The sequence below is a fragment of the Seriola dumerili genome, unplaced genomic scaffold (genome assembly GCF_002260705.1).
Source record: "Seriola dumerili isolate Sdu_G_001 unplaced genomic scaffold, Sdu_1.0 BDQW01000097.1, whole genome shotgun sequence".
Taxonomy (NCBI): domain Eukaryota; kingdom Metazoa; phylum Chordata; class Actinopteri; order Carangiformes; family Carangidae; genus Seriola; species Seriola dumerili.
Genome location: NW_019174352.1, coordinates 61,465 through 80,858, shown reverse-complemented (window position 1 = coordinate 80,858; position 19,394 = coordinate 61,465). Strand labels below are relative to the sequence as shown.

General features: G+C 42.5%; 1 protein-coding gene across 1 annotated transcript in view; it reads left to right on the top strand.

Moving 5' to 3' along the window:
• The window catches only part of jph3 (junctophilin 3), a 39,576-nt gene extending 20,942 nt beyond the window's left edge, over positions 1–18,634 (top strand). The window contains exons 4-7 of the mRNA XM_022746249.1: positions 7,617–7,741; positions 8,978–9,241; positions 9,281–9,975; positions 18,154–18,634. Coding sequence (XP_022601970.1) covers positions 7,617–7,741; positions 8,978–9,241; positions 9,281–9,975; positions 18,154–18,234 — 1,165 coding nt within the window. The 3' untranslated portion in view covers positions 18,235–18,634. The remainder of the gene's footprint in view (positions 1–7,616; positions 7,742–8,977; positions 9,242–9,280; positions 9,976–18,153) is intronic.
• The last annotated feature ends 760 nt before the right edge of the window (positions 18,635–19,394 follow it).

The window sequence follows — 19,394 nt, the reverse complement described above, 5'->3', positions numbered from 1 at the left end:
TATTTGGATGCAAAGCCTCAAACAAACATGTGATGTACCTTAAATTCAACTTGCCAGAGCAGCTCCGGTGTTTTTTCTTCCAGCTTCGTATAGTGGAACCTCTTTGGAAGCTTGAGGAGGAAGGGGGTTTTCTTTTATGTTCACTGACTTTGTTAGAAGTTATCTCAGGAATAATAAGTGTGAATTTCATCTCAGCTGGAGAAGTAAAACATACAGTAAACGAACCATTTCCAAAAGAAAATGTGTTGTGGGTATATCCACCAGTAGATCCTCTTTCATGCATCGATGAACGCTAGCAGCAATTCTTCACCAAAAACTTGTGGTTCAGAAAGTTGGCTCACATGGCAGGTGGGCACCATTAGGCAAAGCTAATATTATTAATTCACATCTGGGAGCTATTTTCTAGATGCACAGGGATTACATTATTATTGATCTTTTAATGATGCAAACAAAATTACTTAAACTATTCAATATTTCACTTCCAAATTGATTGTGATACTTTTATTTTTATCGTCAGCTCTGGTTTTAATCTCATAGCAGTTGTATTTCTCAAATTTACAACCATATTTCCCATAAACTCTGTGGTAGAATGATCTAATAATATGCCAGCGATTTATTGATGTTGAGACTCTTCAGACTATTCTTCATTAGTGTAACCTGGTTTCTGTTATCTGTTTCCTGCTGCTTTACAAATCTCCCTCTGTCCTATTGTCTAGAAGTTTTCTTTCTCTCCGTCTCATTTTGTGACAATCTGTTTCTTCCTGTCTTATTGTGGCTGCAGCGTTACGTCAAATAGCAGAAAACTATTGGATTAAATTTATGCACATGGAGTTTTCCTCGAACCCACAGGTGGATTTCGCAGGGTTAAGGCCTCAAAAACAGTGAAGACCCTTGCAGGTGTAAAGACTGTAAAACCTAAGCCAATCTACGCTGAGGAGAATCATGCTCAGATATTTGGAGGGCAGGAGCTCATGCACAAGGGGGGCCTTGAATTATTTTTGGGGATGGACAGAGTGTCCTTGTTTAAAGTAGGGTGCCACTTTATGCATGCTTAAAGCAGATAAACCCAGATCTCAACACAAAAAGTACTTGGATGAACTTTTTTCATGAGTTCAGGCAGAGTAGCAGAGAGAAAAAACAAGACCAGGTCGTAATCTGGTATACTGTGTGTGCAATGTGCGAAATTGAGGACGTAGTTGAAAACTGCAGCGGGAGCCGCTGTTAACAACCACTTTCAATGGAAAGTGGCTAAAGCCTGCTGGAAAAGTCGCTAGATGACATAACACGTTAATTAGTATATTCATGATGTCGTCACGTCATATTTCCATCCTGCCTATTGTCAGCCAGTTTCAGCTCTTTATCCGTTTGCTTCTCTCCGACTCTCTGTGCTCACATATACAGTATTTTAATAAAGCTGTTCTCATTAACGTTTTTCTGTTTCTGTTCAGAGGAGATTAACGTGGATGGATGGAACATAGGACTTTCACTTAGGAAACATTCCTCTGTGTGAAACTAAGTCAATGTTGTTTCTTTTATCCACTAAACTGAGTTTATTGTTTTTCCATGACAGCAAAGGTCCTATAACCTTGAGAAAGTACTTGCTGTATGTTGACCCAAACCACGATGTTTTCCTAAACCTAACAAGGTGTGCAAATGTATTTATCAGGCTATATACAATGAGAACTGACCACTTCTTGTACTGTGGCAGTTCATAAATCTAATGGTCTCTGGAATAAAACCAAACTCTCTTTTATTTGTTTTAAATAGAGGTGATCTAAAACACATACGTCTTAGCTGATGGCTTGTGTAGGGTCAGTGATTACGCTGTGCAAGGGATCTTTGTGTTTTGCCAGTAATCTCAGAGCTGAGCTAAACAACCCCTTGAAATCAGCTCTTGAAACCCAGAAAATAATTGAATAAGTTAAAGTGCTTAGATAAAGAACAATAAAACATCCGTATACTCCAAGCTGCTCAGAAAGACTTTAGTTTCCCGCATGTAGACGCTCTGTGCTTCACCTGTTACACTCTTTGACTTCTCTTTTATGCGTTAGATAATACATGATCATTGCCATTATCTCCCTAGAAACAGCTGACAACTACATTTAGAAATAGTCGAAGCCCAAACTTTGTACTAGATTTAAAAACCATAGCATGTTTTTCGGTGTCTGGGGTCAGCTCTTTGAAACAGAAGCAGCTTTAAGTGCTCACCACACTGTCAGCAGGAGCAGGAGGTAACATGCCGATTTTACTAATTAGACGAGTAGCAAAGCTGTGATGCTCTGAATATTTGCCAAGGTAATCCAGATAGGTGATGTAGTCTGCAGGGTTTTTTTTTTTTGGATAATAGCAGAAATCCAACTTCACACTGCAGCCTTACCTAACTGTACATACAGTTAAAGCCTGGCCTGTAAACCAGCTCTTCCACACACACACATACACACACACACACACATGCACACACGCACAGAGATGTCTAACCCAGATTTAGGCAGCAGCACAGCACAGCCCAGGACAGGACAGCCTCCCTCCCTCTTTCTCTCTGTGTGTCCCAGAACAGAGCAGCAGGGTATTTCCTTGTGGAACACCAGGAGAAGCCCTGAGAGGTGAAACACAGTCACAGGATAATTGCTGCAGATATTCTTTCTTGGAGCTAAATGAAAGCCCCGTGGCAAAGTGGTTCAAGGATGATGCGGCTCTTTCTCTAACTTCCTGCAGTGTGTGTGTTCCTAAAAAAAAAAAAAAAAAAGCATTTCTGAACAGTCATCCAGCTTCTTGGGGATGATGTGCGTGGTCCGTGCCACGAGGAGGCTGAGGTCAAAGGTCAACTCCAGGGCAGAACCCTGGAGCTGGTAGAAATGTCAGTGTGTCAGCTGTCCACCTGCCTGATGTTGCAGTAAATCATGGATTTGTATGTATGTGTATGATACCATGTGTGAGGTCAGCTGATGATCACTGTACCGTTGTCACAGGTGCTGAGGTAACTGATGTGGCATCAGGCTACCTGCAGTAAGTACCAGACAGTACACGACTCACCGTGCGTTGTGGATGGAGCCATTCACTGCAATCCTGTGACCTCGTTTCATCAGCAAGCCTAGAGCCCAACACACACACACGCGCACACACACACACACACACACACACACACGCAGACACGCAGACACTATTAGCTGTGATGCAAACCGGAAAGCTCTGTTAGATATTCAGGTATGAATCATCCTCATCATCATCAGCTGGTTCAGAGTGACATGATGGAAGAGCTTAGTGCAGGAGTCCTGGATTAGACTTTCATCTCCCTGTCTCTCTCCTCCCCTCACCTCGTTGTGCTACGTTGTCTTCCTCTGTCTATCTCTTTCATCTTGTGTTTGTTTTGGTTCTCCTCGTCTTCGCGGCCTGTTATCTCCCTCGTCCTTTTGGCCATTGCATCCCTGCTCATTTCCTCTTAAAGGTGCTACATGTAGCATTTTAATCACCAACATACCTCTGTCAGAGTGATTGTGATACCTAAGTTTAATTGACCTTTTGCATAACACCTTCCCCAGACAGTAATTGTCCGATCATAACCCAGCTAAGGTAACTGGGCACGGCAGACCTCTCAGACTTTTTTGTGGATTTCTCCACGTTGATGCGATGTGCAATGGTGCTGTGGTAAGAGTCATGCACTGTATGTAAAGAGTTTGGAGAATTGTGTAATTGGTTTGTAGCTTTACCAAATCAAAACACAAGATCATATTTTAAGAAACAGTGTATTTACCTGCTCTAAAGTAAGCTTTAAACGTTAGCATGTCTGGCAGCTAGCTTACAACCTACACTAGTAACCTAGCATAACTTTCAAAGCCAAAGAGACATCGTTAGCTAAGGATTACTTTAGAAAAATCCCCTTTTCTCCTTGAACATCCATGTGGAAGACCAGATGCTACTAGAGTTAAGGAGCTATCAGAGTTCAGCGCTTCTCAAGATAAGTGTAAGCTTTGCAAAATCACGTGTCAGTCCTCAATCTCAAAACCTTTTTTCTTGTAAAAGTGGAACATTTTGTTTGAAAATACAAACCTTAAAAGCAAAATTCTAACCTCTTTGTTGCTTTTCCAATAATGTTTTGCTATAGTAAGCATCCAAACTGGGTTCAATTAATCACAGTTTTCATTTGTACTGTGTTCATCATTTCAGCTGCCAATATTCCCAGTCATCAGCTAGAAATGAGAAACCAGCTTTTGTTTACTTCTTTGTAAAATTGAAGACCCGTTGTTTATTATTATTATAGACTTTTGGTGATTCCTCTAATCATTTGGTCAAAAGTTCAATTTGTCCAATATTTTATTTAATGACAAAATACCTGCAAAACTAATAACATTCCCGTCAGCCTCAACTGTACTTTGTGTTTAGTGCTAATTATCAAATGTTAGCATGCCAACAGATTAACTGTGAACATGTTTAAAATTATACACGCTAAACAAAATCATGCTAGCTTTGTCACTACGAGCACGTTAGCATGCCGATCTTAGCACCATGCGAAGCCTCAGAACCACTAGCAAAGCTGTAAGCTCTTGAATTTGTGCCTTAATGGAGGATTTAAATGACTACACAGTTATCAAAATTGCAAATCAATTAATTACTTCACCACTAATTGACTATTTTACCACTTTAACCACTTTTGATAACATAATATGGCAAATAAATGCAGAATCACTTATAATAAAACTTTTCAAACGTAAAAAAAAAAAAAAAATTTTGCTGCTTTTTAATTACAGTTTTATAATTAGTTTTATATGATGATAATGTTGTCATATCAACATGATACACATTGAAAGTAGATATATGCTGATACTTCATTAAATCCCAGGCCAATATGAAACTATAGCAGTAACAACAGGCAGCTCTGTCAGTGCTATTATCAAGCGCCTTCCTGTCATAAAGAAGACATTGCTGCTTGTCCCTCCCTCCGCTCCTTTAGCTTTAATGTAGAGGTTGTCAGTCTTTGAGGCACCGCTGTAATTACGCTGTCTCACAATTAATCTGGTAATGATTCATTAATGTTGCATATGTAACACCTTTTAACTCCGTCTTCTTTCTTCCTTTTCAGTATCTCCCCGTGCCTCTCTGCATTACATGCTCACCCTCGGTACCTCTCCTTTTGTCACACACTCTCCTGTCTCCCTCCCTCCCTCCTCATCACCTCACTCCATCTCTCTTTCTTTTTTCTCTCTTCTTGCCCTCCCTCTGCAAACTCTTTCTCTTTTTTCTTTTGGACAGGATGTTGTGTTGTATAATCGAGCCCCCTTTGAACAGGCAGCTCTTTTCTCTCCAGGCAGTTGATTCATCCAGAAACAGGTTGTTCCTGGGGAAGACGGGAGTGGGTTCGGAAGTTGTGGAGGGAAGGAGGGAGAGAGAGAGAGAGAGAGAGAGAGAGAGAGGAGGGGAGAGGCGAGAGAGAGAGAGAGAGAGATTAAAGGAGTCTTTCGTGTTGTGTTGAGTACCAAGGTGAGAGCAGGTTGTTCCAGATTAGCACAGGAAGCAGTTTATTCCTGACAAATCTTATTCCTAAATCTTGTAAATGTTGCATTTCTACAAAAAAACAACAACAAAAAAAAAAAAATCTACATGTGATTGTGTCATGTGAAACAGTAAGGTAGTTCTTCTTCTCCTTCCTTACACCTCACCTCCCCCACAACCAACAGGCGTGCACGCACACACATGGCGGTGTTGAGTATACTGTGGGCCTGGCATAGCAGTGTTGGCAGAGAGTGCAGAGAGGGGTAAAGAGAAACAGAGAGGCAGAGAGGAAAAAATCAATAGCCATCGACATGCAACACTGCATCAAGACTGTTACTGTCCAGCGAGAGGGAGCGAGGAAGAGGGGGAGGGAGGGCTGGAGAGGCTATTGTACGCGACTCGAGAGCCCTCTGGAAAAACAGAGAAAGACAGACGAATTGAAAGAGAGAGACGGAGGTGAGGAGAAGGTTGTAATTGAGAGAAAAGATCTACTTGATATAGCCAGAGAGAAAGAAAGAGAGGGTGGGACGAGAGGCAGATGAAAAGGGGGGGATTGAGATGAAGAAGAAAGGAGCAATTAGGGAGAGGCAGAAAGGAAAATGGGCAGAAATAAAAGAAAGAATGAGAGAGATATGAAAAGGGGGCTGTAAAGGAGCAGTTAAAGAGATGGAGGAGATGTGAAAACCCCTTCAGGCAGAGAGAGAGAGAGAGAGAGAGATAAATTATTTTTTGATGGTAAACCCATTTCCAAGCAAAAGATGACAGTGCCTGTAAACAGATGAATACATACTGCCTCCTCATCACACGGCAGTGCTGTGGTAATTGTCCTCCCTCCTGCGACTGTGTGAGGCATCATGTAATATGTAGATGCCCACATGCTGTGTGTGTGTGTGTGTGTGTGTGTGTGTGTGTGTGTTTCTAACCCTGACTCAGGTGTCTTTTATAATGAGATCGGTCAGCCGTAACAAGATGCATTAGAAGAGATAACTCAAATATGAATGAAGCCGCATATTCTTTCAATAACAATAGCCCGAAAACAAATGCCTCATATGGGCCCAGCCACGATGTGATTGTTTGTAGATGTATTATTTAAGTTCTTTAATCACAGAGGAAAAGGTCCTGAGTGTGTCAATATTTATCCACTGAGGAGAATGAGAAATAGATACTAAATCAGTGTTCACATCTCAGATTGATTCAGTAATTCAGTCATTGTGAGATGCTAACTGATGGCTGTTTGTGCTGGTTTGAGAAACAGATCTTAGTCGGTGAGATTAAGAGTGTCATCTTTCTACGTAGCTGGCCTGCTAGGTAACGACTGGGTCAAAACCTAATAAATGCTTCTCTCCTACTCACTGTGCTCACATAAACAGTAATTTAATATACAGTTCAGTTTCTGTTGTCTAATAGTGACTTTCCAATCTGCTGCTCTGCACCGATAAAATCCTGATTTTATAATCGTGACGTCGTCGATCAAAATCACCAAACACACAAACAAGTTAAAGGCAACAGCCGTGCTGTGATTTCAGCTATATGTAGGGGAGGTACTTGCGGGGCAACACTGGTGACTGTCTTGTGTGGAAAGTAGCCGAGGTTTGTCCAAACATTTGCTAGAGAGAAAGTGAAAAAAGTTTCTGATGGGGTCTGAAAAGTCGGTAAATCTAGCAACAGATGCGCTTCTCTAATTTGCATTGAGTTAGCTCAACTTGAACTTGGGAATGGGTTCACGTCGGAAAGTATCCCACCCTTTGGGCAACAATCACAGGAATATGGAGGTGAACTGGTTGTGGTCTGAGGGTCTGGTGCATATTGAATAAACCAGGGTTCAACCCCAAATACCTCTTTATCAGAGAAAAACTGAAACATTGTGGTGCACTATGAGCAGTTTTATTGTCCCAAAGGTCAGTTCCTGTTTTTTCTTTCACCTACAGTATTTTCGGACAATGGTTTTCTATTCCCTTCTTTACCTCCTTCCTTCCAACCAACTGTCCTTAGTTCTTAAAGGAATTAGTTTTGGACAGAACAGCCAATGATTCTGTTTCTATTCTTCTCTCATTTTTGAGTGTTAAAAGTTAAAGTTTGCTGTATTTATCGTACTGGTTCTGCTCTGCTCCCTGTCGTCTGTGTGTCAGGACGGCCCATGCACAGGGTAAATCAGAGGCAGCGGTGGGAGCAGCTCAGAAAGCCCAGGAGGAGAGTCGTATGGCCCGGGTCACCGCCAAGCAGTTCTCCCCTTCCTTCCAGCACCCAGGAAATGGTGAGCACACACACATGTATACACCCATATGAAGCACATGTCCATAATCTACCAAGCAGACAGACACACAACAACACGTGTGTGTACACATGCGTGAACAAACAAAACACATAACGTGTGTGTGTGTGTGTGTGTACACATGTGTGTGTACATGTGTGTGTACATGTGTGTGTGGGTTGGTGATAAAGGTCAGTGCCAACCACCCTCCAGCTTTGAGTTTCTGCCTTTGTCACTCACACCTATACAGCACCGCAGGTAGCCAACCCACAAGAACATGCACCCTGACGCACACTCGCATACACCGACCTCATGACACGTACTGTACGCTCCCACACACACACATACCTGAGTTGACAGTGATTGTTCTTTTGCCATCTCTTCCGCTCTCAGCAGCTGTCTGTTTGTCCGTGTTATTGTGAGGACATCTATGTCAACAAGCATCAGTGCTGACATTTTGTATTTGTGTTGATAACCCGGGCATCATCTTCTACCCTAGAGTTTCTGTTGCATCTGATCGCAGATAAAAACGAAGAGACTGTGAGAGATTGTGTTTTTTTTTTGTTGTTGTTTGTTTTTTTAATTAAATGTGGGTTCCAATGAAAATATTAATATTGTAAGGGGTCTTGCTTTTGTCTTGTTTTCTTATAAAATTAAATATAAGTTAGTTTTAACTTCTCTCCCAACCATAGCATTTTTTGCACAGCCCCTTTCTACTGAAATTATTTGCATGTGGACTTCTGGTGGAGGCACATATCAATATCCTAACAGTCTCTCCTGTCGAACGAAGGCAAAATTCCCGACAAATAATCTTAAAATAAAACAAAAATCATATGTATGCAAATCAGTGGTTTATTTCCCAACATCACAGAAGACGAGAAAGTGCCTGTGAGTGGAGTCACACCTGCAGGTTGTGTTCTCTCTCCCCACGTCAGCATCACACTCACATGTCCCATTACAATGCCTGCAACCTTTTTTTATTTTTTTTATTTGTTTGTCCTTGTACAAGTTAAATAGAAGTTCATTTTAATTTAAAGAAAATGTAAAAAAAAAATGCATTTAATAGAGTTAACCTTCCTCCCCACCCACAGTCCACTGAGATTACATGTATGTAAATATCAGATACTCATTGTGTTGTTGAGACTTTTAAACAAGTTTTAAGTAGTATTCTGTGATGACTGTGCAGCTTCACCTCCTCCCTAAATGTCCACTGTCTTTCTGATGTCCTGTCTTTTGTAGGTATGGAGGTGCAGCGTCCCAAACGTCAGGTGTCCAGCGAGGTGGAGGGTGAGGGGTTGTCGAGTAGCGCTGGCACAGCCGACAGTCCCGATCTTTACGTGAAGAGTGTGGCCTCTGACGACCCCTCTAACGACGCTGCCACCCCTGACCTCAGCCCCCCTTCATCCTCGCCTCCTCACACCCCGCCTCCCCCTGCCCGGCCAACCCAGCGCAGCAAGAGTGCCCGCTTCCACCGGCAGACTGCTGTGGACCACGGAGACAGGGGTAAGGAGGGAGGGGAACGGAGTGAGAAAGGTGGGGGAGGAGGGAAGACAGAGATCCAGGTGTTGATGGAGGGAGGTAGCGGAGGAGGTGAAGGCAGTGGAGGAGGAGGAAAGGGGGAGTACCCGCGAGCCAATAGCTGGAGCGAGGACAAGAGGAGAGGGATGTTGTCAAAAGGAGGAGGTGGGGTCAGTGGACGAGGAGCGAGTCGGACCAACGGACACAAACACAGCTCCTCCAATCACAAATCACGGGAGCACGGCTCATCCAATCACAGACAGGCCAGAGGGGACAGGTGGACGGAGTCGTCCTCATCTGCCTCCTGGACGTCCGGGCACAGGGGTGTGCACGGCAGGGGAGGTCGGCTGCTGGAGCAGGACGAGGAGAAAATTAGCAACTACGAGATGGAGATGAAGCCTTTACAGCCCAGAGACTCCACTACCCATAAGCCCCATGGGCACGGGGAGGAGAGGCACGGGCACAGTCACGCTCACGGAGAGGGGCGCTCACACGCTGTGCAGCGACAGAGACACAAGAACCGTGATGGGAGGGAAGGGAGGGAAGGAAGAGAGGGGAAAGAGGGGGGTAAAGACTCAGTGCACAAGCTGGACAGACCGGGGGAGAAGATGGATTCACGGCCTCTGCGCCGGGACCTCACCCTCTCCCCCCCTCTGAAGTCCTCACCCATCACACCGGAGCAGCAGGACCACAGCCTCACGCAGAGCAAAGGCAGCTCGGTAAGACTCACACTGCGCTGACTAACACCACACAAACACACACTTAACCCAGTCTGAGAGGCAAGTTTAAAGCTGCACAAGGCAACATTTGTGTTTCATAAAACTGGTGATGACTGGGACTGAATGTCCCCACCCTCTGTAAATAAACAGTCTAACATTTCTATTCCTACAAACATTCAATTGGTGCAAAGTTGACTTTTGTAGCTTTTAATCTGTGTTAATGTGATGTGTAACGCTGCTACAATTATGTGCCTGTTGACACAAAATACAACAACAAAACTCTCAACCCTGTGAAAATTTCCTGGTTTAAAACCACAGCCTAGAGGATTAGAGGATTAAATAGTTTTTTTGGGTGTACTGTTGTGGGTAGCGCTTCGGCACAGCACGAGCAGAGGGCCAAACAAACAGCTTCCACTCTGCTGAGGTGTCCGTCAGTGCAGACAGACACAGGCAGTGCATCTATAGCTGAGTCTCACCTCTGACCTCCCTGTGGAGAGGGTCAAGAGGCAATTTCCTGAGGATCAAAAGTTCTTCCACAGTGAAGTTGTTTTTATTTCTTTTAAGTTTATCACAGCTACCGAAATATAACCAAAAAAAATTAATCACATATTTTCAACTGCAGCTGGTGAATGTAGAGGAGCATTTAGCAGCTGCAGAGTCAGAGATTTCCCTCAAGTGAAGTTGGTGAAGATCAAAAACAGAGCTACAAGGAGAGTTAATATTGGATATACATTGGACAGGTGCACATAAACACACCTCTGAATGAATGATCATGTTGCTCTGTATATGCTAGATGTAAATGTTCTCTACAAGTTTGGCATATTATTAGGAATAGTCAGTAAAAAGTGAACATTTTACTGATCACGCTACAAGATATGGCCTAAAGCATGTAGGCACTGGAACATTGCACCATTTATGATTGACCCATTTATGACTGATGACCATGTTATTCTGAAAACCGCGAGCAATAATCTGCTGCTGCAACAGCCTCCACTTTTCTGGGAAGGCTTTTCGCCAGATTTTAGAACCTGGCTGCGGGGATTTGCTCCCATTCAGCCACAACAGCATTCGTAAGATCGGCTTGATGGGGTCGAGCTCAGGGCTTTGTGCAGGCCAGTCAAGTTCTTCCACACCAAACTATGAAAACCATTTCTTTATGGACGGGGGTCAATGTCATGTTGAAGCAGGAAAAGAGCCGTCACCGAAATGTTGCCACAAAGTTAGAAGTACGCTACTGCAGAAAATACAATTGTGTGCTAATTCAATTTTCCTTCACTGGAAACCAAGAAAGACAACCCTAAACCAAAAAATTAGATGTAGAAAAATTAGCATTCATTTATAGTTGTGTTTCTGGCAACATGATGAATCTAAGTCCAATATTCTCTCTACTTTGTGCTCTGTTTTGGGAAAGGGAAATATCTGGCTCTTCAACGGCTAAATTCTCCATTATGTTCACCATCTAGCTGCCAGGTGGTGCTGGGCAGGTAGTGGCAGTGGGTTTATCAGCGTTTTTTCTTTTTTTGTTCTTGTTGAAAACAGCTGCCAGCTGGAAACCCTGATGAGAGTGAACTGAAACATTGAAGTTTCAGTTCCGTTAAACTGCAGCAATAAGTTGAAATCGCCATAAAACTCTGTAGAACTGAGAAGAACTGCAGAGTCAGTTGATAATTCTCTTGGTTCCCCACTACGAGCATCATACTTCTCTTTACGTGCCATTTTATCCGTCGTTAAAAATATGCAAATATCGATGATAGCAGCTTTAAGTTTTAGTAGTTCAGACCTCTGCATGGCTTTGTTTGGCCTTTATGTCTCACTGGACAGCAGTGTACAGTGCATTTGTCATATCTGTCATGTCACTGCCACACATTGATTTGACTAAAAGGATTTGTTGCCCACTGTCATGAGGATACATCCCATCCCCAGTGACATAACACAATGTTATCCCACATATTAAGATAATCCTGGGGGAGAGGCACAAGGTTTAACCTTGTGAAATAAAGAAAGATTTTTTTTTGTCCTATGAGCAAGCAGAGGGGATTACGCTGTTATAATATAATTTTTTGGCTACGTCTTGACTCACGCTGGTGGATGGCCCTAACCACACTAATCCTGGATGATAATACGGCAGCGGCATTAGCTAATGAAACCAACAGGAAAATCAGTAGCGAGTGAAAACCACACATCGTACGCTACAGACATACACTGAATACAAGCGCTCTCTCTCTTTCTCTCTCTCTCTCTCTCTCTCTCTCTCTCTCACACACACACACACACACAGACACACACTATACATGTGTAAACTGTTACATGCAGTTTCATACTCCTCACACAACTTGCTCACTTTCATACAAATTTGTCTGAAACTGTGCGATGACTCTGAATTAAGGTATTTGGCAGCTACATGAAAACATGAAGCCTTAAACATACACAAACACACACACACACACACACACACGCACAGACACACACACAGACATACAGGCGGGGAGAGAACCTCAGCGGTCCTCTCTGCACCTTAGTAACAGCAGATTGGCAAACTAGCCCCTTCCTCACAGAAGGCCCCCTATTGGTTAACCAGTGCTCTGTTGCTAGGGAACAGCTTATGCCTTGCTTCAACAGTGGCCAATCGGTGGGTGTGTGTCAGTGACAGGGGGGGTGGGGGTGAGTGGAGGTGGGGTGCTTGTGTGTGTGTGTGTGTGTGTGTGTGTGTGTGTGTGTGTGTGTGTGTGTGTGTGTGTGTTTGCAGCCGCAGAGAAGAAAGTGAGATTTGTGTAAGACAGGTTCACAGCATACACAGATACTATCACACTCAGATAAATATACACACGGCGTGCGCTGCAAAACCCGTGGGAACACTGGGGTTGCTCTGACACATGTGCACAGCCACACGCACACACACACACACACACACACACACACACACACACACACACACACACACACACACACACACACACACACACACACACACACACACACACACACACAAACACTGGTCCTCTAAATCTATCCATCAGTTGAGCTTTATTCATATTGCGTCTTTCGTGTAAGATTGCTCATTATGCAGAAACAACAGAAGGATTACTCTTTTATTGTACCCAGTGTAGCATGAAAACTCTGTTCCAAAATAGAACTGTACCTCTGTGTCCACTCAAAGACATCAGCTAGTCGTCATCATGGAACATAGAAACGAACCTCTGTGCATCCCAAAGGCTCGTATTTATAGGAAGATGTGTCCCGAGGCGACCGAACCTTTCATGGCCCGCAATAACAAATCTCAGCACGATGACAACACGATCAAGAAAGTAAAGAAATTAAAATATCATTTAAATATGAAGAATTGATGAGCAGATAAACCTGTGACTATGTGATGATACACACAAAAACCTGCGTCTCCATCAGTCCTAGTGGAAAATCATGGAACAGTTATCTCACTTTTCATATAGAGCAGGTCTAGACCGTACTCTTTATAATAATGATTACAGAGACCCAACATCCCTCCATGAGCGAGCACTTGGTGAAAGTGTCAAAGAAAAACTCCCCTTTTAACAGCAGAATCTTAAAATGTACAAAGAGGAATCTGTTACCAGAGAGACTTTAAAACAGGTGTGTGTGTTTGCATGTGTGTGTGTGTGTATGTGGTCCTCTCATACTGGTCAGCACACATGCTTCTGCGTTTTGGCCGCTCTGCAGTTTATCTAAAGCTTTCATGGGTAGGCCACAAAAGAAAGCATTACAGCACAGTAGTCAAACCCGATAGTGATAAAAGCATGCGTGGGTCTCTCGGTATCTGCGTGGGAGAGATATGGCTGTATCTTTGCAGTATTTCCTAAGATGATAAAAGAGGCAGTGTTGGTGATATTTTATATGTGAGCTTCAAAATTCAGATGAGGATCAGAAAGGACTCCAAGGTTACTCGATCGGGGCTTGATGTTTTTATGTCAAGGATTTTAAGTCACTGTACAACATCTGTTTCTAATCCTCTGCTTTAATTATTCGGAATTGTTGTTGTTGTGTGATGAATACACTTATCTAGTTTACCAGTAAGGCACGATCTCTGTATGTGTGTAAGGCAGATGGTTAGCTAACATGCCAACAATTCAACAGACATAACACAACATTAACATTAATTTGGACTTGGCCACATGTATGTAAGTCCATTATTCACTATCCCTTTAGCTCTGCTTTGGTCTCTAATATCTAGATCTGCCATGTGATGCTGGGCAGGTGGAGCACAATTTGTTTACCAGAGCTTGTTTGCTGAAAACATCTGCCTGCTGCAGCTGGAAGTAGTAAGGGCGATAAAGGTGTCCATGAAACAAAGCTAGCTAAAATAGCTGCAGAGCTGGGAGGTAATTTTCTGTGGGTTTGTCACAGTGACTAATCCTTTTCATATCACTCAGTCATTTGATTCATTATTAATATAAAACATATTGATTAAGGTAAACTGTAGCTTTTAAAACTAACTTCATGATGATTTTATTTTATAAATGTTTGAAAAAGAATATGTGTTACCTCTCTTTAAAGGATGCTTCACAGTGTAAGTTGTCTGTGCCCAGGGGAAGATGTCAGTAGGCAGAAAAATGATTTGTTCTCTGCCAGCACTTCATCCTCAGGATAATGTGCATTCTGTTATAAAAGGTGTTTGGTGGGGTCAAGCGAGCTGGTGCAGAGATTAAGTTAATGACAGCAAAATGGTTCACAGTAGATTCAGGTAAAGTGAAAAGGAAACCAAAGGGGGGAGGGCTCACACATTTTGTACTGTGATCATACTTAACCTGACCTTTGCTATCCCTGAGGGGGGCTGCACGATGCTCTGTGCATTTGCAGGATTTACACACCAGGAGGATTAAGAATAAACCAGCTCTGCTGTAGAAGAGGTAAATAACTGTTATCAAAAACTAGTAGTAGTTGTGACTTCAGCATTTTTAGTGGCAAGTCTGTCAAGTCATACTTGAGGATTAAAGAAATGATTGTAGCATATATGGCTGTCAGAGTGCTGCACTAAAAAGTGAAATAGATCAGTATAAAAATGCATTACTGTGAAACAGGTATATATAAATACATTTCAGATTTATAAAAGGCAACGATAGATGTGTTTAAAATGCATCAACATAAACTGCCACACCTCACTTTATTTCCCCTAAAGAGATTTAAGTAATATCAGAACACCATCCACTACAGCCAGCAGTTGCTTAACTTAGCTTAGCTTAGCATGAAGAGTGGTAGCAGAGGGAAAAAGCTAGCCCAGCTCTGTCCAGAGGTAAGAAAATCCCCCATATAACACCTCTAAGGCAGCTGTTTTCTTACCAGTCTTGCCAAAGGTTTAAAGCATCGTGGCGTTTACAAGACAAGAGGTTATAATACACCCTCTGAGCAGCGCTACATCTTCAGGGCAGGATGAGACAGGCCAACCAGGCCAGGGCTAGCTGGTTAGCATGCTAACTAAAGTAGGTAGAAGAGAAGTGATTGAAATAGAAGCAAAACAAAAGCGTTGCTTTGCACCACTGGAGACAGCGAGTAAAGGAATCAAGTTTGATGCTGAACTTGCATCATTTCTTCTACATTGGCAAGGAAGCAGCTGTTAATGCTAATGTTGACTATGTGGCGATAGCAAAACTTACAATTAGCTCCTTTAATGATTACAATAAAACATTGAACAGCAAAACATCAATCTTCTAACTCTGGGCAAGAAGGAAAATAAGAGCATTTTCCAAAATGTCAAACTATTATTATAATTACTCAGTAATGAACCAACCACTTGTCTGAGGTAGAAATTCAGTGTGAAAACCTCAGAAAGGGTATAAATATCAGCGTGTTGCAACATAAAAAAAAAAAAAAAATCTTACTAAATAGAGGTAGAAAAGGTGGATGATCAGAGGATTTCATCATCTGTGGTCTGGTAATCACTATGACACAGATCTGGGATAAGCCTATCACCCAGTTGATCAGCAGAAACCTTGTTAGCAGCCACTCTGGAGAGATTCATTTACAACAATGTTGCACCGATGCAGCTTCATATCAGTGTGTAGTGTTACTCGGAGTCCCATTTTCCCTCTCCCACTGCAGCTATTGTGAAAATTATTTTAGAGGTAGACTTAATTAAAAACATAGGTCATCTGCACCTCCTCTTTTGATTAATCCTTTAGTAAGACCAAAATATACTCTATGTTAAATCCAGTAAAATTCTACACAGGGGTTAAAAAAAAAAAAAAGAAAAGCTGCTGCATCGATGACGATGTCAGTGAATATACTAGATTCACTTTCACATATTTATCCAGTGGACAGGTGGTCAGAACGACTGGCCTTCACCCACATGACCCAGGTTGTCAGCAAGCATCTGCTGAAGTGTCATTGAGCAAGACACTGACTCCCCACCAGCTCCATGCTGCTGTGCTACAGCCAGGCTTGACCTCTGACCTTACTCTGTCAGAGGAGGTGGGCTTCCCTATGGGATCGACACTGGATCGTATTATTTGAATTTAGCTGCAAATTGCTCCTTCATCACTGCACTGCATACATGCTGCTGGGTCATTTTTTCATGTACTTTCCATATACTGTGTTCGATGTGGAGATTTTTATTATGTCATGAGTTTCCAGAAAGAGCTCGTGTTTATCAAACTGCTAAATGTGAAATTTTACACTTAAGTGAAGGAAGAACAACTTAATTGATTACATCTTACAAGTTGTATTGAAGGTAAAACAACTCCAGAAGTTCAGAAGAAGCTAAGAGTAGATCTGAGAGTGATCACATACCTTCTCAGACATTTTTGGAAGTGATTGCACAAAATATTATTGGTCACGATAAATAATATGTTAATAGAAGCAATATGTGTTGAAGCTGATTTGCCGTTGATTTGAACCTTTATCATGGGCGCAAACACCACAAATTAAGCTGGCACTGATTTGTCAGTGGCAATGTGGTACTAAATTCTCCTTATTGTGATATCTCTCATGATGTCTCTGATGCACCGCTTATGCAAGAAGAAGGATTTCTTTCCTGCTCCATTTTGTTTTTGTTTTTATTTCCACATCAGCCAATTTCATCCCTGTTTGTTTACTGCATGAATCCATACATTTTTTAAATACATTAGATTGTTGTTACTTTCACATGTTAATTGCTGTTGGAGATTTGACACAAATTAGAATTAGATGTGTTGTTGCAGAAAAATGAGTGAATTGTGAGATTTTGAAGTATGAACTTTGGGGCAGATGTAAGTTAAATCCTGTTCTCTGATCGGCTATTGCTGCTCTGAGCATTAATCACGAAAGCTGCTGTTAAAAGTTACTTCAGTCACGTTATGTGTCTTATTTCTTATCCTAAATGGGATAAATGCAGGCCCTGATAGATGCAGTGGCCACACATGGTTCATTGGTAATGTAGGGAGATTTTGTTCATATCCTCAGAAAGACAGGTTTCCTCTGAACATCAACCACACTGTGGCTGAAATCAGCTGGTAACAGGCTCCAGTGTCACTAGCTTAAAATACAGGAGAATATTGTGGCTGTCAGGTGAAAACCTTACATCTTCAAAATGTAACAGAATTATATTCAACTTGACACCCGTGCGTTTGAGTTCATTTGTTTTTTTTGTTTTTTTTTAAAAAAGGTTTTATAGACCCCAGGGCTGTGGGATTTTCTGAACTAGTAAAATAGCCTCCTCCAGCTGAAGTGACAGTTACCAGAATCCACCTGACAGCAGTGCAATGATTGATGCACATGCAGTTATGCACAGTCCAATGAATGTGACATTAAAAATCACCAACAATTTCATAGGAATATGGTGATAAAATAGGAGAGTCGTTGACCTTTATGTTAAAAACGGTGGTTTTATCCTTTAAATTGCATTAAAACTCCCACCTCACCACCTACACACAACCATTGGTTTAGAAGTTTGTGTTCCCCTTTGCTTTCTCTTTAAATACGCTGCTTGTGCTGTATATCATGTTTGTTGGTGTATTGATGACAAGCTGCTGTAATAACAAATGTATTGGTTGTTGTTTGAAAGGTAAGTGGGTGAATTTAAACGCTTGTGTACATTTGTATGTATTGTACAGGTTAGATATAATGTATGTGTGAAAACAGCTTTCTCTGTGTGTGTGTGTGTGTGTGTGTGTGTGTGTGTCCTTATTATTGACATGCTCCCCTTTTCTCTCTCTCTCTCTCTCTCCCACGCAGGCCTACAGCTCTATCCTGGTTGCCATGGTGATTCTGCTCAACATTGGAGTGGCTATTTTATTTATCCACTTTTTTATTTAAAGACAGCACTGCTTTCAGAGTCGGCCTATCTATGCTACAACAACTATAAATTCATATGAGTATTATGACAAACCTGCTGCCCCTTCGTGTTCCTGGTGAGAGGACTGACCTGGCTCGAGAAAGACTAGCACCAAGGAGGGTTCCACCATCACTTGGGCTAACGGTGGCTAACCCGGGGCTAACCTTGGATAAGCTTGGTCCAGTTGTTGTAGTGACAGAGATGCTAAAGTGCGTAGCCCAAAGAAGTGGACGAAAGAGGGGTGAACCAGTCCAGGAAACCGGATCAGAGGGAGATAATATAGTCCAGAAACCGGACTCAAGTGGGCTGAAGCGGTCTGATTCTCAGGCCATGAGAGATGCAGCTGGCATTACAGCAAGATGTCTGCTTCCACTGTCTACAGACAGGACTGACGAGACAGACTTTTTCATCTTCAAATCATAGTTTTCAACAGATTTGTAACTTTGAATTTATTTATTAACATTTTCTCTCATGTACAATACGTTGATGGATATATTCTTTATTTTGTAACCCTCCACCCCTCTTTATATAACTCCTGCCTTTTGGTTCCTCCACCTGCCCAGGTGCCTGCCCAGGTGTTGTTACTGATGGTTCGAGGTCTGTGTGTGTCTGTGTTGCTTAAACTGCCAAGTGTGCGCTGCCTGGATACATGCTTGGTTGCTAGCTCCCACACACACACACACACACACACACACACACACACATACACACACACACACAGACACACACACACACACACACACACACACACACACACACACAAAAACACACTCATTGCATCTACCCTATCCCTCTGATTCATCTGTCCTCGCTCTGATGTCTGTCTCCTGAACAAATGAGTGCATGCTTGTGTGCATACTGTATATACAGTGTGTCGGCAGTGTACATAGGTGTAAATGGTTTTTGTGCAGAATGTGAGTGTGTTTGCGTCTGTAACAACCTTCGATGTCTTTTCCATCAGTGTATGTGTGCGTGCGTGGTCTCCAAGTAGCTCAGTGGCCTTTCACGCTGTTCATGAACTTTACAAGAGCATCTCATGAGGACTCAGTCACTGCTCATCCACATCTAGCCTACTAGCATCAGCTGACAGCTGTGCTCTCTCAGTCTCTCCCTCCTACTCTCTCCCTCCTCCACACACAGC